Source organism: Acanthaster planci, linkage group LG01 (genome assembly GCF_054643075.1).
Source record: "Acanthaster planci isolate LZ-2023a linkage group LG01, COTS_SCS, whole genome shotgun sequence".
In the NCBI taxonomy this organism is placed as follows: Eukaryota; Metazoa; Echinodermata; class Asteroidea; order Valvatida; family Acanthasteridae; genus Acanthaster; species Acanthaster planci.
In genome coordinates, this window is record NC_141777.1 from 29,988,578 (window position 1) to 30,016,290 (window position 27,713).

Sequence of the window (27,713 nt, forward strand, 5' to 3'; positions counted from 1 at the left end):
AACTTCTCACCAGTGATGGAACATTAAACTGATACCTGCCCAAAAGGCCCCAATGTGTGGGCGAAAGTCTCATCCATCCTTTTAAGGGGACATTAAACTTGTCAAGGTCAGATGTGGTCCAGAGAAGTGTTTTTCCCTTTTTACCCTTTTTTAAGTGACAATTTCCTGAGGATAGGTTAATTAAAAAGTCTAACTTTCCACAACATCAACCACCGTTGAAGAAATGTTTGCTGCCACACCCACCCGTAATAACTATCCAGTCCCGGTGCACTGAAATCTGTTTGTCTCTTCATTTGTGCAACTTTCACTGCCCATAGAGGCTTTATTTGTGGAGACTGGTCAGATTGCAGACTGTGTTCTTAAACACAGGCATTGTACGTAATGACTGAGTATCTTGTCACCCATGTTAGTCATGTCCAACGTTCCAGAATTCCAGAATAAAGCAGTGTTTGGAAAGAAATTTGTAGAATAGATGAACTCTTAGGGACTGCTTGGGGGTTGAGGTGAATGGTGGACACACCGTTTAAGTTTCAGCCCAGGCTGTCTTTTTATCACCAGTGGATAAAGTTCAAGGCAAGCCTAGGAATAAAACCCAGACCTTAGGATTATCGGCACTACAATATTATGGTTTTTAAGTTTATCAAACCACTTATTGGGTGCTTGCTTACTCTTTTTGATAGACAATTGACTCAGTGATTGTCAAGAAAGTGTGTGTGTCATCAGAAGACTTGCTAGCAGTATTTTCAGCAAAGGTTTTTCTGGTGAAGTTCATTCAGCAAGAAGCCAGCAAGATATCAGGCGTCAAAACATCTTCCACTTCACTCTCTGATCTTGATCTTAGTGAAGACAGCTTGAGTTTTATTTGTGAAATGAAGATGTTCAGACCAGGAAACCACTGTCTAGACAAAAAATGGAAATGGAAATGTCAAGTAGAGCAAAATTGGCTGAGATATTTGTCAAGCAGATGGGCTTCAGGGCATCATGAACCAGTTTCTAGTTGACTTGAAACAAGCCTCAGAAATACTGTAAATCACCTCATGGATGTGGATAGAGATTCCGATATATTTCCAATATACACATGTACATGTATAAGCACTTGTTGACTCGACATAAACCCATGTTGACTCTCAAGCCCCGCCCAAAATCTTCTGAGTCAGGGTGCAACCCCTTACAAATTGGATGAAGCACACCCCTAGTTCTAGGGGTACACAAAAACTGTGTTAGTAAACTGCAAAATTAACTTAACTTTTTCACTGCTAACGGAGATTTATTATCGCAAAATTTCTTCATAGTGATTTGTCGCTATGAGTGCTGTTTGCATAAATATAAGCGATGCACAGACCTTGGTCATCTGTTTTGTGGAGTTCACATCACTTGGTATTCATTATTGCTTCCATTCTTGGCAGGACTCAAAATGTTCCATTCGCCCATGGTGATGCGATTTACTATTCAACAGTTAGGATCGTCCTTGTTCCCACTGCTGTTGAACAGGCAACCCTCACCAATTTTTAACTGCACAACTCCGTAGACCAAAACCAAGGGAGAGGGTTGTGAGCCAAGACACACTGCTTGACAAGCACACACAATCATAGCACCAAGACCAACAGGTGTGTCAGCATTCCTGTCCATTTCAGAACGTGGATTTAAAGGACTGAATCAATGCAGCCGACTTGGCTCTGCATGTCATTTATACAAAGCAAATGTTGGTTATAAATTCTGAAATGGAAGGAATATTACCACTCATTAAAATCTGGACTGTCCCTTGACCATGTCCCTTAGCTTCATCTCATGAAATGGTAACAGTCCACATGTTACCTTGTGATAATATTCACCCCTTTACACTCTGAGCTACTCCATATTTCTGCTCATGAACTGGTACTCTCACTTTGTTTTCTCAGGTGGACCACACATTGGCCTCAAGTTACATTATTACTCATCCAGAGCCCTTTCTTGGAGTTGCCTTGATGAGTCATCAAGTCCTGATGAGAGAGTATTGGAAGATGATTCTTTAACATTTTACATGAAATTATGACAGTGTTGTGTGTTTTGGGGTTTTGGTTTTGTATTTGGTTTGTGTTTGTTTTTTGGTCTTATCAATTCACATTTTGTGTACTCTGCAACCATTCCCTACTGACGTTTCTCCCTCTCCCTCATATTAATTCCGAAACTTTTCCCCAAAAGTAAGGATGTAAGCTTGCGCACTTGTTTCTCATGCGGTACCCTGTAGTTCCCTCTTCCCTCCACTGCTCCAAACAGACTACAGGCTAGGTTACGTGCCTCTCTGATGTGAATTGGTGATGGATTATGGGCCGCCGTCAGGGCCAAAATTAATATTTTACAAAACAAATGTTCCAAACCAAAACATAGCTAAAAATGTAAAAACAAACAAAAGAAAAACTGCATAAGTAAAGGAAATTGATAAACTGAAAAAGGTAAATTTAAAACTAAAAGCAAAAAAATGAAGCTTGGCTCTAAATCCTGCTTTGCGAACAGCATTTGCGAAATAAATGATGAAAACCTCAAACGATCAGAAAAAAGGAAAAGATCAAAGGACAAAAACAAGCTTTAAAAGGACAGAAATGAATAATAAAAGCACAAAACCAAATGATCAAAGAACAAAACCAAAGAGCTAAACAACCAAAGGACACAACTAAACGATCTAAGGACAGAGCTAAATGATCAAAGGACAAAAAGAAATGAACTAAGTAAAAGCAAACGTTGAGGGCAGCAACTGCTGATACTGTGACAGCGCGCTTAAACCCAATCGCGAATCCAGTGTGTCAAAGAAGTCATAGCTCATTACTTTTGGAGAGTTTAGTTATCAATAGAAAAACGATTTTGTCATGATAACCGAGAAGAACTGTTCACTCAATGCTCATGACAGAGTGCTAGTGATGGAGGCGTTACCACCAACAGACCGCGTGGTGGTAGCGCCTTTGGCCTACTGGTAAGGCTATACCACCAGGCCTAACATTAGGCCAGTAGGCGTGGGCCCAGTTCTGTTATGCCAAATGTCACTACCAGTTACACATGGGCGTAAATCCCAGAGGATGGGATATATATTCCGTCCCACTTTTAGAGCTTGGGGATTGGCAATCAATCATCCCCCCCCCCACTTTTTTGTAATGAGCAAAAATTAACGCCGATTGTGGAGAATTTTTAGGATTTCCAAACAACTATGTTTGCAATATCACTAAAAAGGGGAAACAATTTCTCAATGTAACCCCCCCCCCCCGGCTTTTCAAATTTTCATGGCCTGGCAGTCATCCCCCAATTTCCAGCACAGATTTACGCCAACGTAGTTACATCAGTATTACTGGCAGCACTGGCAGAGGCATAACCGTAGGAACGATGCCTACTCTAGGATATGTGAGTGTCAGTGCATAGACCCAGATGAGATTTTATTATGGTCAGTGCAGCTAGTAGTCCAATCCCTGCAACAACAAGCTATGACTTCTTTGACACACTGGAGTCGAGATTGGATTTACGCACACTGTCATTGCATCAGCAATTGCCGCCCTCGACGTTTGCTTTACTTAGTTTGTTTCCTTTGATCGTTTGGCTCTGTCCTTTGATAATTTAGTTTTGTCTTTAGATCCTTTGGTTTTGATCATTTGGTTTTGTGTTTTATTATTTATTTCTGTCCTTTTGTCGTTTAATTTTGTCTGTTGACCTTTTCCTTTTTCTGATCGTTTGAGGTTTTCAGAATTTATTTTGTAAATGCTTTTCACAAAGAGAATTAAGAATTCTGCTTCATTTTTCTGTCATTCGTTTTTCATTTACATTTTTCACTTTCTTGATTTCCCTTGTTTATGCAGTTTTTCTTTTGTTTGTTTTTAAATTTTTAGCTGTGTTTTTGGTTTGGAACAATGGTTTGTAAAATATTAATTTTGGCCCTGATGGCGCCCCATAATGGATCTGTCTCCAGCTTGCCATAATCCAGACAACTCTATCCATTACAGAGCTAATACATAGGATACTGCTACACAACCAGAGCACAGGGCTGAGGGCTCATGGTGTTAGCAAGCCTCACCTTTCAAGTTGGAACAAGAATCCTCTTTTGGCCACAAATCTGGCATGATCCTCTTGTACTTTGTACCAGATCGGTTCGGCCTAGTGTTCTCCATGCTTTCCAGTAGTAATGCCCATTGTTTCCAAGACTGACAAATCCCAGACTTGGTAGTAGTGGTGGGACAGGCCTAATGCTGAGGATCCCTGGCCCCAGGCTTCAATTAAGGTATAGGGCACAAGAGACAAGAAAGTATTGTTGAGGATTTGATCCATCTGCATGTTTGGATTGAGTGTGTCTGGGCTGTTCTACCTCAGTTCATGTGAGTAGATAAGAGGCACATGTTGATTCCATCTGAGATAACATTGTCAAGTGGGTTCAAGTACAAGTTCAGTCACCATTGAACTTTCTCTTTTTTTTTCCTTATCAATATGTTGAAAAATGTAACAAGCCATAGTAGAAAGAAATTACTCAACATTGCTCAGTGAATTGAATGAATAATATTCCATGAGCTTAAAAAAGTGGTTCTTTGTCTGACTTCAGCCCTGTCGTTATCCTTGGTTTCCTAATTGCATCCTTTGTGATATATTATTGGCAGGCCTTTGGAATGTTGATAGACAGATGATCCTGGGCAACAAATACGAGATGGCTTTGTTTATGTATTCAGCAGGGGGGACATTGTTAGCCCAGAGACGGCAGGGGTTGTGTTGTGCAAGACCATCTTCCCAGTTGAGGGGTTTCCCCTAAAACAAACAAGTGAACCCATAATTGTGGTATTTGTGGTCGGTACAACAACCTGATTGCTTGCCCTCCAGATAGGTTGGATGATAATCCCCAGTCCTCCAGGATCTCCCATTCATCGCTTAATCCCTCTATATCCTGGTACTTTAGAAGGCCTTTCTTCCCAGAGAAGGTTAGCTATTCTTTGAGAAGGGAAATGTAAACTGGTAGAAACTGCTTCATGGTTCAGTGTTGTGGTTATCTTGTTAGGTAGGGACACAATTACCAGCTAATGTTGGCACAGAAGGGAAGTTGAGGGCATGAGAAGTCCTTATGTCCAAGACATGGAACATCTATCTTGGTGTGATAGTGCAATGCTAGACATACACTTTCTATGGATTACATACAAGTCTATTTGTGAAAATGGAAAAAAAAATCAAGTTTGAATGACAAGCTCTCGACATTTTCACGAATAAAATAAGATTGGAGCCTGCTTTTATCTTACTTCTGTATACATGTTGTTCTTGATAACTGTTCTCAAGGGCCTTTTGTGAATGATATTGGGATAGAGGTTGCCTTTACCCCTGAAAGCTAAACAGATTGTGATGTCACATTACCAGCAGCTGCTTAACAGTCTTATGCTCTTTTAAACCTGTGCCTATAATCAAACATTTTGAATCTAGAACTTTACTTTGTGCAGCATTCTCAGTGTAAGACTTTTAAAGAAACGTGTTACTCCTTGTCCAGGTTCAGACCTTTTCATTAAAATGCCAGTGGCATGCTGGGATAGCTGGATAATACTTCTCTTTGGTTGATCTGTCCATCCATCACCCCAGAATACGCAGACATGACATTACCAGTGTTCATCTCCTACAATGCACACTCCCACTGCATTTCCACAGGTATGTCCCTATTTAATATCTTATGCTAATATCCAGATTTTTCACCAATCAGAATGAGCGGAATCTCCATCATGCATCTCCTGTAATGTTTACAGGTGGAGACTTCAGACTAGTCATCGCAGTTGGTTGAAAGTTCTGTAACATTAGACCAATCAGTCAGCTGTGTAGAGTATTTCACGTGATTTGCATAATTGCTTTCCACAGGCTATCTCAACACACTTGTGTAGGAATCCATGTTCTGGCAATCAGGGGCCTCTCATTGGGTCGCACACAGAACCATTACATGTGTTTAGGAAGATTGGGAAGCCACCCTCAAAACATGTGGTTTATTGCAAAAGATATGGTACCTACAGTCAGGTGGCTGTGTGGTATGCCAAACACAGACCCTCATTGGATATAAATCTGGGAACAGCTGTGAGATCAGTTAGTCTGTTATTCTTCAAGTGGACTGAGTCTGGATTGTGCTTGTGATTCTTCCCAGTCCTGGTCATTCTGAAACATAAAAGTGAAATTTGGAGTCTGTGTGGAGGTATGCAGGTTTTGAAGACAAAACATGCAGGAGGTTGTCCTGCCTGTGAAATGCGATATATAATTGGTAGAGAGTTTTGTATCATCATCAATTTACCTACAGGTTAAACTGTTAACTTTTGGAATGATCACGGCATGGACTATGAATGATCTGAGACAGTACTCCTACTATTAGGGCCACTGCTGTATGATATTTCTGTCCATATAGCTTCAAATTGTCATCACCTCTTTCCATTTCCATGTCATAATATTGCAGCTGTTTCTGTACATGTCTGCTTGATATGGAGTACACAACTGTATTATGTTCCGTTCATGGAGATGTACATGTACAAATGAAGAACAGGAATGTTTCTGTAAGAACAACCCCGGGACAAGATCCCTTTCAATTTTTCACTCTGATACTTATGTGACCCTATTAGTTTGTTTGTTTAGTACTTTATTTCAGATATTTAATACTCAAAAGTTCATTTCATTGTTTCAGTAAGCGCAGGTTCGACATTACAGTGCAGAATTATGTCATCAGTTGGTATAAAAGTGTCGCTTACTAAGCAGCATATATGTACATGGCATCACAACAAGGGCAAGTCACAGCCACTCTCCGCCCTGAGCTAAAGTTGCACTCCCCCCCTCCCGCAAAAGAAAGACAGATTGGTATGAAGTTTCCAACTGGGTTCTTGCTAGTGTTCGGTGGCACGCGAAGACCATACATTCCAGAATAAATTTGTTGGGTGTACTCAGTGTGTCCCGTGTCAAACGCAAATAAACTTGCGCACCTGTGCAGTGACTTTGTACCAAAGGACTGTAACTTTCATTTTAAAACACGCCCTCTTTTGTTCCTGCTCTGAGCAGATGTACTGTTACTTTGTTTTTTTCCTTCCTTCATGGTTAGTACATGTACTTGTATTTGTAAGAAACCGATGCCAAGTTCCCTGATCTGTGGTTGGACTGGGGTCAGCTCGTTAAGTCCAACGCCTCATAATTCCGACGCCTCATAAGTCCAAAAAAGCGTTCAAAAAGTCCATGAGTCCGACGCCTCATCGGTCCGACACCTCATAAGTCTGACGCCTCATAGGTCTGATGCCTCATAGGTCCGACATATGCATTTAAAAGTTCCGGGGGGTTTTTTGGCCCATGGCATAGATCCAACCCCTCAAAAAACCTGACGCCTCGAAAGTCCGACGTTTGATTTGACGCTCGTTACGAGCATATGAAGACAGCGCTAGGAACAAGACTGGTTCCTGGTGTCAAGTATGGTGTACTATTTATGACACGCAGTGTCGCGTCGCGCGGGCCCACACTCCTCCATGTTTCACAGTCAATCGCACTGACGCCTCATATTAAGTCTGACATCTTGTTGGTCCAATGTCAGATTTATGAGGCATTGGAGCTATGAGGCTGAAAAAAAAATTGCCCATATATCTGGCGCCTCATTATTCCGACACCTCATAAGTCCGAAAATTCAAACTTTTGAAGCGTCAGACCCATGAGGCATCGGACTTAAAATACGCACCTGGTTGAACTTAATGTGTGTATATTCATCACGAAATTGATGATGAATAGGAAAGCATTCCTTTAAGTTGAAACCTTGTCACAATCCTTACCCAGAGTGTTGGAAATGTTTTTCGAGGCGGCTAATTTGAGGGGGACAATTTTTCTTGGAAGAAAAAAACCCTTTTATCAAAAAAGGAATCAGTAAAAGTATGTGCCTGACCAGCACTGTCTGTGGCCTCAGGGCTCCCATGACCCTAAAACTGGCACAACAGTGGGCAAACTGGTGGTGGTGATCAGTGCACAGATCTGTTTGACCAGTCACTCCCTGGGCTTCAGCCTTCAGAAAATAAATAACATCCTTTTCTTTGAGAAGGGCTGGGTCAGGTTTGGAATGTCAACCCCCCTCCCACCTGGGGATTCCTGATGTTATTGTTTGGCACAGGGTTTGTGGTGTTTTCTCCCTGCTTCGCAGAAAAAGTCAAAGTTTTTGATTGTTGTGCCGGCAAGTAGAGGTCTTAGTTTGTGGCAGAGGACATTTGGAGATAATGGGCAATAGGAAACATTACACATTACATATTTGATTTATAAATTGGTTGTAGAATTCTGTACCATTTGCATGATACATTATCCTTTGTCTCTTCTTTCATTACTTAATGATCCTGCTCTTCCAAGTAAATGATTATAATAACAATGCTTATAGTGCCCCATTCACATTTGGTTCTTCTCGCATTTGTGTTCAGTATTGTTACACTTTTCTTCCCTAACCTTTTTGTGAATGGTTAGCTGTGACTCCCGACTAGTGTCAAACAACATTAAGAAAGTCTGTTTCTCTTGTTTTTTCTCATAGATCCATTCATAGAGTGCAAGGAAACATCCATTCTAGGTCATTAAACCATATCAGTCACTTGGTGATATTATGACAAGATAACGGATAATCTTTTGATAGAATGCTTTCCGCAAATAGCCCAGAAGTTGCATGGGGACAAAAGAGAACACCTCACACATGACTGTCACATGACTATGGCAAGGATATCTAAATAAAGAATGAAAGCAAAAGTCGCACTGTCGCTTTGAACAAACAGCGGACCAGGCCGGCAGCATAGTAGGAAGTGAAGCAATGGTAGTGTTTTCTTTCGCAACATTAAAGGAAATAGCAAACAGATGCGTATACACTCACTCTATCTCCTTTCCCTTCATGGGCATGTGATGATTATCAGTCAGAGTGTATCACTACCTTTGCTATTGAGAAGGAAATTGAAAGCTGAATGTTGTTATTGACTCTGTCTGCCTCATATTTTGGGGAAAACTTGTTACTCCTGTTGCATTACACTACCTCTAATAAGCATTCCACTCGGTTGGTGTTCTGAACCTGAGCTGTTTCCAATACACAGCGCTCGCCACTCTAGCTAACAATGACATGACAAATTTTTCAAGACCAGTACAACAGTGGATCTTGAAATCAAATTTTCATCCCCCCAAAAAACAACAAACCTTATTCTGTAGTCTCAAGCAGAGTGTAGCCAAACAATAAAAAAGTAAAAAAATTCACATTCAAAATAGTGATAAATTTATAAAGCCCTTGCTGTTTTGTTTTTTGTTTTTTTCTTTGACTTCCTGCTAAGTCCAGTGACAGAAACTGAAGGATGCTGACTCTTCTATCAGCATCCAGATTCCTCCTATTTAACCTTTGCATCCAGAAAAGCAAAATATATTGCTTGAAAAGACAATGTTAAAATCACAGCTTAACCATCTGGCAGTCTGGAAGCAAGCAACTGTAGTAAAACCTCAATCCTGGCAGTTTTTTTCCCGAACCATGCTGATTGCAAAGTGTGCTCATTTTGCACAAGGACAAGTTCCAATCCTTGGTTCCCACCCTGCCTGGTTACCACCCAAACAAACTGGTGCTCTGATGAACCCCCAAGTGGTTACGTAACCCATTTAAGATCCCAGCATCCTGGCAGTTGCTGGCAGTCTATCTACCACAGGTGTTTGTGCCATTCCCGAGGTACATATCAGCTTCTTCCCACTCCCCCACACCTAATTTAATTTAGCAAGCCCCCTCTGGGGCTCATTGCTACACCAGCTGGTGAATTGTCTCTTTAATTTTGCCAGTGGCTGCCTCCTGCTTGTGTCCTTTCTCAATGATTTTGGAAACTGGAATGTTTAACTTCATCTCTGATGTGTACCCGTATCTCAAAATCTGTGTCTGGAATCCATTCAATTTTGTGGGCAGAGCATCGTGTCAGACTGTGGAATAATTACATAGTATTTGTCTCCAAATATGGGCTTTTCCCATACATGCATTCCCTGCATTTCTTGAGTAGAGACAAGCAGCTTTTTTATCAATAGAGCAAATAGCATTTTAATGTGAGAACACTCGGGACGAAAATCAGGTTTCTGTGCTTCAGGAAACAGACATTTTTTAAAGGTCATTTTCACAGTTAATTTTCATCATCCTTGAAAAATGAAATCATAACTGGTTTTGATAGAAACAGGTGTCTTTTGCTGGCTTACAACAGAAGTCACCTGATTTTGTGTCAAGCCTACATATATTTATTTTTGTCACAAAATTTGAAACATCGGGTAGTAGGTATATGTTTTATTGTAGTTGACTGTGTAGAAATGAAAGGGAACTACAAACCACCTCACATCTGTTAAGGCATGCAAAACATGCATGACCTGTTGCAGTGCACTTTAAATCCAGTGCATTTTGGGAAGGCCTCTGTGCATTCAAGTTACTTGTCATGGTGAGTTAACTACATTGCACAATACCAGAGAGGCAAATCTGACACAGTTGTGTACTATGGTACTTCATCACTAGCAGCAGATTTGATCATGCCGGACAAGGATGTCTTTTCACATTCAGAGGAGCAGTTGAGATTTTTCCACAGGCCTTTGAGGTCTAGTGACTGACAAAATAAACGGCACAAAAATTGCCTGTGGAGTATTCATAAGGAAAGTTGTGTTTAATATAACATGTACTGCACCTGTAGCCTTACCTGCATTGGGACACAGAGTGGAGAGTGATCTGTTCAACCATCCACAGATATTATCACAGTCTTGAGTAAAATTATGCAGATTTGCAATTCAAGGTTTGTTGGGACAGATCATTCTAGAAGACCCCTGGCTGGGACCAGCTGAGAAAGTATTCAGGTCCAGAAACCCCAGGCCACATGGTGCCCTCATGTTGCTGTCATCACAACAACATGCCCTAAATGACTGAGCAATTTGGGGAAATACACAGCATTCCTGACACTGGCCTCCAGCGTACTGAAAGGAGACTGTTGGTGCATTAAAGGGGACTTCATGGACAAAATTGCAAGTCTGGTTGAAAGAGTCCGTTATTTTCTCATGAAGCAAGAGGAACCATTGGTGGAGGACAGTTCTCTGTGTGTGCTTTGACATTTCCCCTTGGGACTGAACGGGATCGTTGGTGATTTAAGAAGACTGCATTAGCTGATGGGTTTTTAGGTCACCTTCAGCCTCAGGCTCAAGAGATGCATTCTGTTAACGGAATGTTGGGGCATTAAAGAGGTGTTCAAGTGCAATGATCGGTTTGATTCAGTGATTTATTGAACTCGCAGATTCTTTTTGCGCACAAAATTTACTTTATCGTGATCAAGCTAGTTTCTGATGCCTCAGCCTAATGCTGAACTTTTGCCAAATCCTACTCTGAATGTTCAATACATACAACTACCTGTATGTGGAGGCAAAACAAGACGAAGGCTTTGAATTGGATAGTAGCCTTCTGCTGACTCTGCTGCCGTAGGTAGAAAACCTCTGATTGGTAATGTTCTGTAATACAAGACAATGTGGCTTGTGTCATGTAATGAGCTAGTTTGCTATTCCAACAGAGCATGCCCAGTCTGATGCTATTTGGGACCAACTACGCATGCACGCAATAGTCTGTCCTATCAGCGCAGCTATGCACTGATTCACGCACACGCTTTGTTCCTGGAAGACCTTAGCTTTTTGAAATACCAAACTGGGTTATTAAATTAATGATGAACTCTGCTAGTTCAACAGCTGATTAACAGTGAACATAGGCACCTACACTGCAAAGCTGTCGATACTTTCCCTTATTTTTTTCCAATTGTGTTTTCTGTCTGGTTACAAGGGCTGTTGTAGCTGAAAAGAATTCCATCAGTGTTCTGAAAAGGTCATAGTGTGAGAGTATTTCCTTGAAGTTTGTTTCTGTGTTCAGTGGATGATTGTGACAGAATGTTTCAATTAGAGTTCCAGAAATTTAATCCAAATTCACCCAGGTGGCATACAACATAAAGTTCAATATCTGAAAGCGTATAAAAGTCAAGTCACATTTCTGTAAGGTGTGTACCTGATTTTCAAGGTGGAAGCAGTGTTTTCCTTCTTTCAACTCTACAGCAAATTGATTAACACCTGTGTGCCTACCTCATCATGTTGCTGGGGAGAGAGCCAAGTCAGCCACTGGCCCACACCATGCCCTAGGGTTGTAACTAGCATGACATAGTCCAAGCACAAGGTAGAATCTCCTTCCCCAAGCACTCTATGCCCCAAACCAGGTGTCCTTTTACGGAATGATAGATACCTGTTGTCCCGCCCCTTGTGTGGGTTGCACTGGCTCATCCTGATTGGGTGGCATGAAGGAGACTCTTCCAGCTGGCCCCAAGGCTAGTCCATTAAGGAGTAATTGGGGGGGGACTGAGGCTTGGAAATATTCTGGCATGATGGCAAAAAGTTCAATTTTCAACCTGTCAGGAGCAGATTTTTCAAATTCCTCCACACTGTTTGTTGCTTGTTCTGAGGATAATGGAGCCACTGTTCTTGGGTTGATGTACAGTATTGTAAGACTTTCCAGAGAATTACAGGTAATTGGATAAATTGATAGTGGTAGATGAACCCTAACCACCTCATCATTTCCTTGTACTGGTCCAAGCGAACCAGGGAACTACAAGCATTCAGTTGAATACCTTGGATGCACTTCAAATATAGCGTGTATAACTTTGTAAGATATGCTTATTTTGTAACTGAAATTTACTAAATATACTCGTAGGGTCCTTTCTATATGTTGGGCCAAAGTTATGCGTGTTGCAATTTAGTATTATCCAAGAATTTCAACAGCATTGTCCTTTTTAAAACCATTTCTCGAGAAAATCTCAAGACATATTAACCCCCCCCCATTTTTAAAAAGTCCTATGTGCTTGATAGATATCATTCCCATTTAGCCTCAGAGCCGAAGAAAAGTTTGTTTGTTATACCAGACTTGTGAGCCTTGACAACCAAGTTGTGTATGGAGGTGACGGTATTGAGCCTCAGGTTGTTGCCATTAGCCAGGTGAGGGACAGAGACAGAGAGACAACCAAGGGGAGGGATTGCTGCTACCCTGGCTAGGGTCTCTCTCTCTCTCTCTATCTCTCTGCCAGCCAAGCGAGCAGTCAGTGGCTGGGAGTGTCAGTTCAAGATCCCCTCCTTGGCCCGGGAGAGGGTGCTGAGAGACTTATGAAGATGTTTGTTACTGAAATCATGACTGTTGCTCCCCAAGACAGCATGTTTGCTGCAACATGGTCCTCCACCCAGGAAACCTGTACTGTGTCTCTCCCCCTCTCTCCACTGCCTGGCCTTGCTCAATCCAAGCCTGACCCTGACTGAATTTATGGACTTGTGAAAAATTTGTTACTGATGCAAGCTAGGACTGCATGTCTGAAGTCTTTGCTGAGGCCATCAGAAATGCCCCTACAGTACAGGGTGCCTCTGAACAGTAGCTTCCTAGCAGCATGCATGTACATTTGTTATTGTCAAGTGTTACACTACAGCTTTAGACTTCTTCAATTTGGGCACAGCCTGTATATGGTAGTCAGAACCAAGGAGCAGAAGCCTAATTACACTTCGACGTTTTTTGTACCAGATGTTACTGACTAATCAGTCTTCAGGTTCGACATTTCACCGGGTCAATGAATAGTTGCCTTATATTAAAAAATAAAAAGTTAAAAGAGTACCAAGGATCTGGGAAGGCCACCCAAATATAATAAAGAAATATGATATGGAAAAAGAGGAAACAATGCCTGTTAACCTCCCTCCCCTAAACCCAGATGTGCCCCTGAAGAACCTTGGATTTGTACATTAATTAATCATGCCACAGACTAAACTACACTATTAATGGTTAAATCGCACGGGTTTGAATCAGGTCAACTTCTGATATCTGTCTGTTTCATGGGATGGATTGTTGTTATTAAGTGTGTTGGTGTGTTTGGCCATGCCAGTGACCCTGCCTGATTATTGATAGCTGCTGTCCCTTCCCCTTGTATTTAGGTCTTTCCCCCATCCTGTTCCTGTTCCCCATTGGTCAAATCTCTTTCAATCAATCACTATCCAGCAGCACTCACCAACAGGTGGCCAGGTTTAAAGGAGAGGGAGTGATACATGCGTGTAGGCAGTCTGTCTATGTAAACCGTGAAATAGTTCCAAGTTAATGTTTGGATCTTTGTTTAGCTTGAGGTTGCCAGTCCGTCCATTAGCAACATTGGGCACACACCTGGTCCAAGGGTTTGACAAGATATCTGCCCATTGCAACTTGGGATATTTCTACCTGTAAAGACTGCAAGGAGCTGAGCCAGGTGTAAGCATCCTCTGTGGTGCAGGTGTTCCTTGCTCTGTGGTTATATACTTTACCAGTGGGTTCCTTGCCTTGGTTGCTTGTCTGCTGCATTGCCGCAAAGTTGAATCCTTTTTTTTTTCAAGGTTAAAATGGTGGACGTGTGTTACTCGTGCCAGTATTTTATGACATTTTGTTGATGTCATGTTGTGATAAACACCCTCTTGGTCAATGTCACAATGCCCGATGTCACAGTGGCTAAACATCAGCTATTGTGTGAATGCTTCCTGTGTTTTGCGGTTGTTCTGGTAAACAAAATCAACAGTACGTTGCGAGAAATAACAGTATCAGAGGTCAGTTGGGTTTTAATTGTTATTGCCTATTGCCAATAATGATGAAATCCTATTTGTTTCTAAAATCATAAAATCATTGAAAACTTTATATGACTTTTATTTCATGCTTGGAATTTCATGTTAAGCCCTCTGATCTGAAGAGAGATTGCAGTGCTCATGCTGTGGTCAGATCAACCTTTCTTTGGTATTGGTGACCACACTAATTAAAAAACATTTGAAAAGTAAAAGAATTTGAAATAGATCGCTGAGCAAAAACCATACATTGTGACCACAGAGTCAGGTTACAATTCTTTCCCCTCAGGGTGTACAGTGGTTGTCACTGGTATGTGATTCCTTGCATTTGTAATAAATAAAATGATAGCAGATTTAAAAATATAATTGCAATGAGAATATAGCATAGTTAGTCTCAGGGGAATGTTGAAGGTAAATACCGCCCTCTTTTGGCAACATTTAAACATTACCTGGTCGTATTCCATCCCTATAACACACATGCTCTGTTGAGGTGTACCACACTTCCACACGCACTGCTTGTTTGTTGTCACCGAACACAAATTTGTTGATGACTTCACCCTCATTCAAATGGTTGAAAGTTCAAAGATTCTGATTCAAAGTGATAATGACAATTACAACCAAGTTTCTTGGCACAGCGTGTCTACTACTGTACAGTGCTGAAAAACTACAGCGTTTCCCAAATGTCTTGGAGTTTTAGTGTGCAGTACCAAACTTTCCCACCAATTAATAGACATCAAGTGGTATTGTGATCAGACATGATTTTACAAACCACCTGTTGCTCATATGTCGCCCAGAAAGAGATAATTGAATGTTTGGTGTTGGTGGGCATTCCAGTTTTAGCTTGTAGCTCCATTTTCCCCCTCTGATCGGTGGAGAATTAAGGGCTTAGTGGTGTGCCTTTTCTCCCACTTATTTTTGGACTCGAATGAGTCAGCTCTCTATCCATTTCAAACATTTTTTTTTCCGTGCCGGCATCCAGACTAACCTCAGCTCTGTCTGCAGAATTACCCCAGATCTTCAACACAGTTACCGGACGATGCATTTCCAACTTGGCTTTCATGTGATACATTCTGATTTCTAGGTTGGAAGTAACCAACCACTGTTTTGAGCTTGCTATGGTTTATTTCCATTAATTAATGCGGAGCACCAGGGCAGAATCATGGTTAAAAATGATAAGCTTGCCGGGGAATACATTTCAAGTAGGATCAATGTGGGCATTTGAGGAATGTGAAAAAGAAAAAGGAAGTGACATTTACCACTATGTTGCCGGGATATTACCGTGCTATTTTGGGAGTCGGCTTTTTCTGTATCATTTGTCACAAAAACGACTGTGATCATGTGTTGAAGACTGAAATTCCCCCTCAAGAAACAAAAACTATTTCTCTTTTTTTTTTCTTTTTTTCTTTTTTCTTTTTTTCCATTTCAAGTTAGACCACATGTGTAATCAGATAAGCATGCCACTTGGGATTTCTCGTTATTACAATTCGCGTATTTGGGGTGTTTTTAATCTTACTACAACTGGAAAGTTTGACCGTGATCATGGCCAAAAGGGTTCCTTACTCACTGTCAAAGAAGTACTGGTAGAGATCGTTCACAATCAACTTGTAAGCCTCCGACTGCCATGTATGCTCATTCTGACTGGCTGTGAGTAATCACCACCATAACAACTTTTCCCAATGTGCCCAGTGACCATACCAATTTTTTTTTATCCTGTTGACACACAAAAATATAATTTTTAAAAGATTTTTTCATCTCGCCTCAGCGAATTCCTACAGTTGGGCATCTACTGTCCTGGTACAGGCATTGTCCTTTTCTCTTGGCAACCCCCCAAAATATTTTTCTTTTCTGGCTGATCTAGTTATTGCCAACTCCCCAGAACACGAGTACAACAAAGTTGTGAAATATGCGGTATCCCACACAACAAAGGAGTGAGTTTGGCAGTGACATTTTGCTGTCGAGATTAAAGTACCTGTACCAATGAACTCAACATTTGCTTTGTTTTCTTGGGGGGGGGGTCATTTCTATGATGATTATGATTATTTTGTTGGTGCCAGAAAGGATTTTGGGTAGTTTTTCAGATGTTGAGGTGTCAGAGTGGAAAGGAAGGATTTGAAAAAAGTTCATTAAAATTGAGTGCATACAACACAATGTGCATTCATTCATGATGTTTGCTAGACTGTGTCATGCTATGCGCTACTTTTTTTTGCAAAGTCACTTATATCCATTAGTTTCTGTCAACTTTTTTCCCCTTGCTTTTTCTCCGCATGCATTTTGTTATAATTTCCAGCAAAACCAAGTGATGATTTAAAAGAAAGGACTCGCAAGGCCAAAAGCAACATCACCAGCATTTACCTTTATGTTGGTTTGATTTATTGCTTGGTCATCATCTCAATTTTGGAATTTAGCAGCACTCTTTGTTTTTTCAATTTGGGAAGAATTTTGTTCACGTTCAAGTTTTGAGTCCTCAATCTTTGTTTCATATTCATCTCTGTGTAGAAAAGCAACAAAGAAAGTTACTAAATAACCATGTTCAAGATAAATCTTGACAAGGGGTCTTGAGTTCCTCATCTCTTCTCTGTGAGTTGAAGTCTCACCGGTTAGCCGTTGAACTCACAGGCTAGGCTGAACATTATGGGAGTCAAGTCATCAACTATTTTGACATGCTACAATGAAGTTCATTTCTAAGAAACTAAGTTCGAATTTGGAGTCATTAGTTGTTCATTGGATGTATCTTGTTTGCAAAGATGTGTAGATTCCGCACTTGTGTTGAACGAGTCAGTGGGTCCCAGTAAGGTTTGATCTGCTGACAAAGCTCACCAGAACTCTCTACTGGTCATCTTCTCCAACGCTATCCATCTTGAAAATGTTACAAATTGACATGAAATGTCCAAGTGGCAGAACACACTCTTTCAGTATTGTCAGAGTGGTAGCTGAGAGGGAGACTTGACGGGGTCACCAGGGTCATTACAGTGCTACCTTGTCTCCCCCTTGATCTTAACTAGGGCCACATCTCTCAAGTGAATGAAAAGACTAAGACTGTAATTTTGCCTTTATAGGCATCATGCCATGCCTAAAATTGGAAATCTCTAACGCATCTTCCCCAGACAGGAACCTGAAAACACCCAGGCTGGTTAACAAAAAAAAAAATGAACAGACCTATGTACAGACATCCTGAGAGAAACTTATTGCTTCCTGTGCTGTGTAGCCAGGGGATGCCTAATCACATAATTCTCCTCCCTCTCTGTCACCTTCCATGCCATTCTAGGACAGAAAAAAAAAAAGAAAGATTCAGACACCTGAAGGAGGTATCCCGCATGGGGCTCGGAGAGGTATTCCTTGGTCCGCTATCAGGGAGGAATTCCGGATCCAGTTAGGGATGCTGGCAGGGCCCTGTGGGCATCCTGCCTGCACTCCCTAGGCAGACTTCCAGTTTTCATCAAGGATTCATTTGAAGCAAATTGCTAAGCAGTGAAGGATTATACTCTGCCATACTGTGGGAACCAACACAGAGGAATCCCAGTATCACATCCCATGCATTCCTATTGTATGTCTAGCCACTCTCCGGTGTGCACCTGTGGATGGGCTGCACTCTTTCAGAGTCTGTGATTGTGCAGAACAAATTTCTTTAATGGTTTCTGTACAAACCAAAATCTATGAGCCCCTAGCTGGACCAGGAGAGGGCACAGTTTTCCTAGCAACTGAGGCTCCTTTGGTGGGAACTGCACTTCACTGGTTCACAAACAGCTATGAAATGCCTGCACTGCAGTCACGTTACAGCCAACCATATAAATACTCCCCTCCAGCATGGCACTTTTCAACCAATGAGGGGGTGCTTCTGCTCAAGGGGGATACGTAAAAACTAAAGGACGATAAAACTGCAAGCAAGCAGTTTTACCCATCATATTTGTTTAACAGTGGATGATTCCTCCATGTTGACAAGGTCCTAAGTTCAGATGTTTGGAAGTCTGCTTAAGAATATTGACTTACTGTCTTGGAATGCCATGCCCTTTTCTTACAACAAAAAGTAATAGGTTGGCAAGCTGGTTCTGTTGATAGGATGGCTTGCAATTCTGCAGAGCAAATAGAATGAACCAACGACAGCGGACTCCAGGAGAATTGTTGCAGAGAGAAGAATGTGCATGCTTGTGATCACAGAATCCTCACAGTGTATTGGGTGGTATAATTCCTGAATTGTTTTCAAAGTTACTTTGTTCCATTCAGGAAAATGAAGTGTGCACTTCACCTCTATAAAACATTTCCAAAAATTTGCTATAATAACCAATAGATTTGTTATAGTAACTAATAATTGGTCATTATGTCTAGAAAAAAATACCTGATTGGTGGGAAAAGTTTCCACCAGTTATTGAAACGTTAAACATGTCATTATTTTGAAATATGTTTTCATTTACTATTTCTCCAATTTGAATTGGTGATATAACTTATCTGCAGAGAATCCAATATTGTCACACATGACGATATTTACTTGCTAATATGCATCATGCCTATTTGATTGAAGTAGAGTCTCAAAATTTTTCTCTTGGAAAGTCGTTATAGTATACACCAGTGACTTTTATTCATCGATATCAGAACAGTGCTTAATTACTGCCCGATGGAACAAAATAAACTGCTTAACTAATCATTGGAGTTGTTTTATGAGTCACTTTATGCAATTGATCGAACTCTGAGGTAAGCCCTTTACTTTTTATAGCCTCGTACGTCATATGTGCAACTGAAAGTACAGTACTTGGCACAGGTGCTCACTGTTTTTAGTTCCTGTAGTTTTATGAAGCCAAGCTGAAAGTGAGATAGTTGTGTCCCTGTCATGAGTAAGCGGTACATAGTTTTTTGGAGACCTACGAGTGGCATGTTTTCCCAAATATTGCCACTGATGACATAACAGCAAACATGGAGACCAATTCGTGAAACTACATGGAATTATTGACGCAGGATTCTGAAGAATCATGCCGTGTTTCGACAGTGTCTTCCCAGTTATCTCCAAAATCATTCAGCAATAAATACGATAGCCCTGCAGATGTTACTGCCACGTATTCGTGTATGTATTTTTCCTTGAATGAAGTGGATGAGCAAATCTAAGTTGGCACTGTGCAGGTCACGCATATACTCGAAGGAGAAAAATGTAATTTCAATTCATGGAATATCTTTATCTGCGTGATTCCTAAACTGGAAAGGTGAATAATGGAAGTGATGCTCCATCCATTCAAAAAGATTGAGGAAAACATCCAACTGGTGGTATTGTTTCCTCCATTCAAGATCATAATAACCATATGTTTACCCACAGCTGAATAATTTTCAGTTTCCTGTGTACATTTGTCATCATCGTTAGTAGTAACATTAGTAATGACATGCGCTGTTGACACTGTGATATAAGTCCCGATTCTGTTTAATCTTTGAAAACTTATGGAATACTGTAGTCCACACATTCCATTGGCTCAAGTCCAAATGATAGAGATGGATATGTGAAGTGTGATAGTTACTGACATCAACAACAAAAACACGTTATTGTTCTATTTCATTGCTGGCTGATGTTACCCTCCTTCAGTGCTTGATAAATTCCTTTGAGATTGAAAGGGGGCGGACGCATGCTCACAATCTTACTCCTTTGCTTTTTTTTTTTAATTCAGCACAGTCTCGTTGTCCCAAATCAGGCATCAATCGTGCCAGAAAACTGAACCCTCCAAAAAAGAAAAGAAATATCTCTGTACCTTCTTCATCTTCAGTCCCACTCTCACAGATTCATTGTTGGTAACATAGCGACGTTTGAATTACAGTGGCAGGTTCATTATAGAATCTCCAGCCCACAATAGCCACTAGAATTCCCAGTCAGTGAGCATAACATGATCCGTTCCTGGCTCTCCATTAATGCTCAACTTAGTATTTGTAAACACACCTCCATTCTGGAAGTGAGAACTTTTTTCTTTCTCATTCTTTGAATTTGACCCATCAGTGTCAGATCCGCTGCACAATGGTTTGCTTTGTGATCGTTGGGAGCAGATTGAAAATGAACAGAGCCACCTGTAACCAAATCATGGGCTGAAGTATGTGTACCAAGTTGAATGTTAATTTCAAGAATACCATTAAGGCCTAGTCAGAGCCCTAGCTGCAGTCTCGAAGTACCCACTTGCTCCTGTTCAAATCTTTCCTACAGTTTAAGTTCCTCTAAATCTTTCTGATTTATTTTAATATTTATCAGGTCAAACTGATGTGGGATGAAAAGAATGCTGACTTTGGTATGTTTTCTGTAATGGCCCTCCTTTATCCCCTACGTAATACTTGACACAACCTTTTCTATGCATGCTGTAGACAGAAAAGCTCTTGCTGGGAGTGGAATTGTGACGTCACTTTTACTGGAATGGGTGCATGCGCTCACCAAGTGAGAAAAAGCAACTGAAACCTCCACTTGACAAGTACCACTCAGCGCGCATTGTGACTCAGACCTGCCACACCCCCACTACTTTCATGTTGAAAAATACCCATTGCTTGAGTCACATACACGGGCCACTTGGGGAGGGGGAGGTGACACTCCTCCCAGTTTTGGATGAGTGAGTGTGGGTCCCTCCACCGTTTTGTTACGCACACAGCTTGAGGCAGCCAGAATACTGAGTGGTTCAGTGCTGAAGCTTCAGTGAAGCCTGGGGGCAGAGTACAGCATTTTCTTTAACTTACATGTACTTAGGCTTGCTGTCATGCATCTCAAAGACTCTGTAAAGTACATGTTCCGGGGCACTTCAGCTTTCTATTTGCTTTTCTAATTGTTAGAGAAATTACATTTCCCAAGATTTTCTCTTCGTGGCTGGTCCCAGACATGAAGCTCATTGTCATTTTGTATTCATACACGATGCATAAAAATGTTACCTTGAAAACAAAGTGAACCACAAAAAAATAAAAAACAGAAACAAAAAGACCTCTGCTCACATCCGAATGAAAACATGCCTTGTTTTCATAGCCCAATTCATCATTTAACATTTCCCTTTTGAAAAGGAATTTCCTAAGTGTATGAATGCATTTTGTGGCATGAGTAGCCAGCACATTATTTATCTTTCTTCTATGGCAGTGCCATGTGCAAACCACACTCCTTGTCAGGTTTTTAAACATTCAGTAAGCACCATTCAGAATGCTCCTCTGTTGTTTCTACCCACTTTTGTCATTGTTTTGATCTCCCTGGAGACAGTTCACATGACAATTTAAACATCCTCAGTTCTGGAAAGCCTTCATGCAGACATTTTTTTCAGTGTTTAGCAATAGCACGGCATCTAGTCGGGGCATTGTTCAGTTGCCTTTGAGTTATGTGAACTGGGTTCCAATCCCAGTCTGTCAGACACTCACATTTGAATTTCTCAGAATAGGAACATTTCCTCCTTGTCTTTTCCCCATTCTTTAGGCTTATGAGCTATGGTGCATGCCCTCTACTGGTGACTATCATAGAGCTTTCCAACTTTCTGTAACTGTCCATTTCTCCATTCTCACTGAAGACCAACTAAGTTTGATAAGAGAGAAAGAATTGATGAGGTGAGGTGAGTGATCAAGCTTAGTATCCCAAATCACATATAGTACGCTTCTCCCCTTCCAAAGTTACCATAACCAGCTTAGCCATAACCAGTCCACTGATGAAGTTTGCTTGGAAATCCCTGTCATGCCAAAACAGCAGAACAAATGGAAATGATTGGTGGTGCCCTGATGAATAACACACTGGTCTCTGGTTACAACCATTCTGGAATTCCCCAAATTGCCTAACAGTGGAAATTTTTGGAGAGAGAAGGGTTGGTAATACCAGCCCCACTCGATAACAAACCTTGGCTAACTGAAAAATCACCAGTCTCAGGAAGCTCCTCCCTCATTGAGTGTACAATTACATGGTCCGTACCTAACACAGGAAAACAACTTATACTTCCTTTTGTTTCAGAACACAGCTTCATTGTAGGATTCTTATCATACAAACAACGATTGGTCACATTGTTGGGTGGTATTTTGGCATTCATAGGTGATTTTTTTCCTTTACTTTACTGTGGTGGTATTCTTCTAGTGATATTTTTAGAAGATGACAGTTTTCAAAGAAACCTAGAGGACCTAGTCTAAGTTTGCAAAATTGGTCATGAATACTGTATTATTTTGTTGAATTTTTCTGTATGAAAAATTGAGTTCTATTCCTATCATTTCCTTCCTTCTCAAGCTTAAGAACTGATCACCTTTTCACAGAGTGCTTTACAGGCTCTGTCCTGAATTCTTCACTGAGATTAAAGGCAAAGTGATATTGTAATGGAATGTCTGATTTCTTTTTCATTTTTTGTTGGGGGAAGTTTACACCATACCCAAAAGCTTTCTTGTGGTGACAATAGACTAACAGAGCTTTGATTGATGTTCACACACCTCAGATTTTGACAACTAAAGTGCTTCTATGCATTTATCTTCCTAAAAAAATAACTTGCAAGCTGGGAACAAAGTCTCTTAATTACCTGTTAATTAACTTTTTAACTATTAACTACATATCTGGGCAATCCCTTCTGGACAACACCTGTGATTTTGCTTGCCTTCTAGAAAACACCTGCTCCATCAACAATGCAATGACGAAAGCTTCAACAATGTCCAAAAAATGAACCTGTTGTAAGATTTTTTTTTCCAGGTTTAGGGATCTTTTTCCAGCATTTACAATTACCCAGATTGTTGCTGTGATTCTGAGATTGTAGGGCCCCTCCCCCACAACAACTGTTACATGTCCCGTCATTGCTCAATTCAAGTGGGCATAAATTGTTCCCCAGTTGCTATATATAGCATACCAAGTAGTGGGCGTGTGATATATAACAAACAGCTAGACCTATTGTCATCCCTTGCAATCATATTTACAATTGAACCCAAGCCTGGAGTTTGAAACTGAGCCAGAAATGTACGTGCTTGCCTTACTTTCGTTTTGTGGAGTTGTTTTTACTATCCATGCTTTTTTTGTAAGTATTTACTCTAAGGAACCGTAAATCAACTGTATTATGTGATGTCGGGGTATAAGTCCAGGAACATGACTTGATTTTATTAGTTTGAAGCTCATATGGGTCCATCAAATATTCTAAAAACACCCCCTCCCATCTCTCTACGGTATGGTGTGTCCTAGCATGTGGTCTTTCAAAGGGAAAACAAACTGAAGTACTTCAAACTCCTCAACTTTGCCTTGAGTTCCTTTTGACAGGAAAAGTTTCCTTTGTGCACTCACTGGCTGGTGATACTAGCTCCCATTCTTTCCTGCCCCCAAGGAATATCCTACGATGGGGTGGTTTCTTGGTCCCTGTTGTCTGCCATCTGTGCCTACCATTTGGTCCAGTTTCCTCCTATCTTGTGTCTCTCCCTCCCCATGTCATTTGTAGCGACCAATTAGTACTTGTGCTGTAGTTAAGGAAACGACTTTGATGATTTTGAGTTTTGACTTGAATCAGTGTGCTTCCCCCAAACCATGCACGTCCGTGAATTGATACCCTCGCAAGAACACATGCTTCAACAGTAACAGTCAATATGAAAGAATTTTGGGAACCTTACTGCATATTATGTCACTTTATTGGTGGCACACTTAGGATTTGAATTGAAATTTTAATTTTTTTACAATGTGGGCATTGACTTTAGGATTTACAGGTACTTTTGTAAATCATCGAAGTTTTGCTTGAAAAGGTCATCTCCAGCAATCCCTTGAGCCTGTTTGACCCAACATTGGACATTAAATGCCTGAAAAGTTAATTCAGCCATAAGTGTTTGCATTTCAATCTATCTATCTATTCCTCCATTCCGAGGTAGGTGGCAATCAGGTTCACTGAGTCGAGTTTCCACGAGTAAGAATTTGGGCCCATTTGCTTCACAAGGATCCTAATCTGAATCAGTGGTCCCAAAGCTGGTTCTCGCCAGCTGTTAGGAAGGTTCTTGTGTCAGTGAATCAATGTGGGATCATTGATCGACAAATAAGCAATATGGTTTTATGTTCAGATAGCTTTGTCAATCGGCTTCCAGTATCAGAAAAGTTTGACTGACCTAATCATCCAGTAAATTTTTACTGAACCTTCATCTGTAAATACTCCGTCTCACTGAGAGTTCATTTATCGTTTGGGTTGTTATGATGTACCTGCCTTGTCATGGTCTTCTCCCTATTAAATAACTTTACCTCACTGTGGTCTTTCCTTTCCTCTAATCAGGTTGCTGTGTATTTACTTCTGGCTGTGTGATCCTCCCGATAAACACCAGCGCTAATCTGATAAATGATTCATTGAAGGCAAATCATAACCAGGTTATTATGGAGGAATTTGTTTTCCCAGCAGGGGGTGCGATCTCATCAGCATATAGCCATCCCTTGGATCAACACTGAGGTTGGTTGGAAGCAAGTCAACATCAGTGGAGTGGACTGGTCAAATATGTCCATGGATTTTGTTTCTACAGACTCCTTGGTGTTACTTGTGATATCTGGGCCAATTTGCAAATCTCTTCTTCCCCTGGCATTGGCTAATCTCTGACTCGAGAATTAGAACAATTTTATGGACAGAAAGATATTGGCTTCAGATTAAAGGATGCAATATTTCTGAAGCAGGAATGCCCATATTGAGGTATAGTCAGTGGCCTTATCTAAAGCTAGAGCTGAAGTGAAGGTTGGAAGACTGTAAAAGCATAGTAAAAACACTGGCTACCTTAATCGGAATAGCTCCCTGACTTTTCTCTTTGGGATTTATGGCAAAGACAATCCTGTCATAAGAGTTGAGAATCCCAACCTAATTTATTCTTAACAAAATACACTTTTGCCACATGTGGTATCTCTCAACCAAACCCAACTTATTGGGGTTCAGAGACATGGGTTAAACTCAACTGAGCTGCGGGTGTGGACCATGAAAGTTTGGTCTCACTCCGTTGGAGCTACGTGCCCAATTCATCCTTAACTAACGGACATTAAGGCCGGTTAATACTTCATGTCAAATTGAAAACGAGTGGGAATTTGTGACATCAGATCAGATATTCGCCTTGCAAATTCCTAAACGTTGAACACATTTCACTTTGAGTGAAATTTCACTGGAAATTTATCGCATTCGCCTGAGGTTTGAACCGGCCTTTATTCAATGTCTTCTCAATGTTGAAACAAAGTGGACGGGAAAATTTCCCTAGGAAATTAGTGCTATAGAATTTTTTTTCCCAACACACCTTCTTAGCTTACAAATTGCTGTTGTCTTGAGATGGAAAACGAGTATTATCAGACCATGATCAGACAGTCCCAACCAAGCTTCACTCTTTCAAGTATGTAGTCAAACATTGAAATTGTTTATGCTTGTATCCAGTGAATCTATGTTGTGTACATGCAATTTATTGGAACCAAGTCGATAAACAATTAACATTTTTGCAAGCCTACAAGCATTTCCTTTAATGATGGCATGGCAGGGAATAATCAACAATACTCTGGTGATTAGACCTAGGAGCTGATTACGCCTGAGTAAATGCCTCACTGTGTCTGTGAAAAGAAAAATGGGTCATAGGAACTGGATGTTTACTTTTGATATGTCTACTGTTTGGCAACCCACAAGTGAGCTGTGCACACTGTGTTCCGGTTGTAAACACTTCAAACCTGTGACGTCTTGTTGGCCAAAGATCTGTTTTTTTTCTGTGGAAATAGCGCATTTAGGTTGAAGACGGAACTCCAAAGTTTTACGATGCCATTCAAAATGAAAAGGCTGCCCTTTTTTGAAGAACTTAGTCAGGCGGCCTCCCTTGAATCGGTTCTATGGTATTATGGTTGTGATTGGGAACTTGTCTTTTATGTGTCACCTCTTGTAGAAGCTCTTGTCAGATGAGTTTATGTGACTTTTTACAACGGTTGTGGCCATAAACGCCTCTTGGAGGTCCTGCAGCTATTTGAAACTAACCTAGAGGTGACTGTTTTATGTTTTTATGAACTCCCCATTTATAGGAATATATAAATAAGTCTGAATATAATTAACTTTTTTCTCTAAATCTAAGAATTGTGATGGTTTCAGGTAAGTCTTTGTCTTTATAATAAGTTATGTGTTGTCATCTTTACTGTGATCACCATTTGCCGTCTTCTGAACTGACCAAACTGTAGCAGTCAAGGCAGAGTTTACTAGGCAGGGTTTCAATGGTGATATTGCAGAAGTAAATTTAGCATGGTTACCTGACAAGTTGCAGTTTCACTGCGACCATCTTAGGCTAGAGAATTTACCAAGTCCCGAAAATCATCCGTGCAGTCGCGTTATCACGGATATTACAGACACGAAGTGGACTTTGCTTCCCTTATCTTTTCGTTCTCGATGGCTTTTCCTCAGATGATCTCTGTCAGTCGATCTGCAAATAAAAAGCCAACAACAATGAGCAAGCATGGTCTGTGGTGTTGATACGCCCCCTTTGGGTCCAGAGATCTACTTCACCAAAAGGAAGGAGAGGAGAAAAGGGTGTTCAAACTTTAATCAGCACTTGACTTGGTAAATCACCTCAACAGGCAAGAGGGTCGCAAACTTTGTTTATGTTCTGGAATGAGAAGGCGGGCCGGTACTTTTTTTTGTTTCTTTCTTTTCTTCTTCTTCTTCTCTCTCTACTCTGCCCACACTGCCAGTGTTAATATTTATGAATTCGCAGAGTAAACATGGCCTTCGTGCCGGTGTTTTCTGGATGGATCCCGGTCTACGTGTCCTGCATTGTAAAGGTTTAGAACGTGTGAAGAGAAAAAGAAAGCCCCCACCTGTTGAAAGCCTGTGATAAAGTTTGAATGAAAAAAGGGGTAGACTTGGTGTCACCAGAATTTTTCTCTCCGAAAGGAAATCAAGGAAACTTAAAGGGAAAAGTGCATTTGTACAGGGTTGTATTGTTCCAGATTGATGAGAAGCTAACTTAATGCTGTCATTTAACAATTGTTCACTAATGGGTTGAGGCACACCCAGGACCAACAGTGTTAAGGTTATATGAAAAAGAACCGTGTGGACTAGAGGTTTTAATATGCCTCTACCCAGTTTATGTAAATCTGAAAAAAAATCTTGCAGTTTGCATGTCGAGTTAATTTTCCTGTTTATGATTTGCATAATTCATGAGGAACTCTTCAACTCAGCACTGTTAAATCCCATCGCTGCCTTTTTAGAATTTTAGTCCACTTT

General features: G+C 40.8%; 2 protein-coding genes and 1 long non-coding RNA gene across 20 annotated transcripts in view; 1 reads left to right on the forward strand and 2 right to left on the reverse strand.

The window, feature by feature from the left end:
* Positions 1–27,713, forward strand: part of rad51b (RAD51 paralog B) — a 209,670-nt gene that overhangs the window by 158,100 nt on the left and 23,857 nt on the right. Inside the window, exons 12-13 of one of the 16 annotated variants that reach the window (XM_087131279.1) lie at positions 5,477–5,631; positions 21,986–22,118. The exons of 4 other annotated variants lie outside the window; for them this stretch is intronic. The gene's annotated coding sequence lies outside the window, so the exon portion shown is untranslated. Of the gene's footprint in view, positions 1–5,476; positions 5,632–20,797; positions 20,835–21,985; positions 22,119–26,891; positions 27,048–27,713 lie in introns of all 16 variants that reach the window. 11 more of the 16 variants (XM_087131530.1, XM_087131350.1, XM_087131589.1 and 8 more) reach the window with 11 other exon arrangements.
* Positions 249–13,128, reverse strand: LOC147800655 (uncharacterized). Of its 3 annotated transcripts, XR_015424200.1 has the most exons (5): positions 12,061–13,128; positions 11,348–11,445; positions 4,034–4,226; positions 1,886–1,979; positions 249–899 (listed from the first exon to the last, which is right to left on the reverse strand). XR_015424200.1 is itself a non-coding variant. In XM_087132435.1 (4 exons), exons 1-3 carry the CDS (start codon positions 12,253–12,255, stop codon positions 4,037–4,039), a joined length of 483 nt encoding a protein of 160 aa, XP_086988561.1. In that variant the 5' UTR covers positions 12,256–13,128; the 3' UTR covers positions 249–1,979; positions 4,034–4,036. The 3 variants fall into 3 exon arrangements, 1 of the variants encoding a protein (XP_086988561.1); XM_087132435.1 differs by having other exon boundaries at positions 249–1,979; XR_015424201.1 differs by lacking the exons at positions 11,348–11,445; positions 12,061–13,128 and adding an exon at positions 10,650–11,335 and having other exon boundaries at positions 249–1,979.
* LOC110983173 (uncharacterized) lies at positions 15,449–27,296 on the reverse strand. Its single transcript, XR_015424202.1, has 5 exons — positions 27,057–27,296; positions 26,741–26,910; positions 24,737–24,823; positions 16,939–17,847; positions 15,449–16,296 (listed from the first exon to the last, which is right to left on the reverse strand). It is a non-coding gene; the product is annotated as an uncharacterized LOC110983173 (long non-coding RNA).

Excerpts from the sequence above, each read along its gene's own strand:
- LOC147800655 (XM_087132435.1), bottom strand. The coding sequence starts at position 12,255 with ATGAGCCAGTGCAACCCACACAAGGGGCGGGACAACAGGTATCTATCA. Across the intron at positions 11,446-12,060 it reads CTCCCCAGCAACATGATGAG|AACATTACCAATCAGAGGTT; the intron begins GTAGGCACACAG and ends CTTGTATTACAG. Across the intron at positions 4,227-11,347 it reads TGTTTTGCCTCCACATACAG|CCTGGGGCCAGGGATCCTCA; the intron begins GTAGTTGTATGT and ends CCTTAATTGAAG.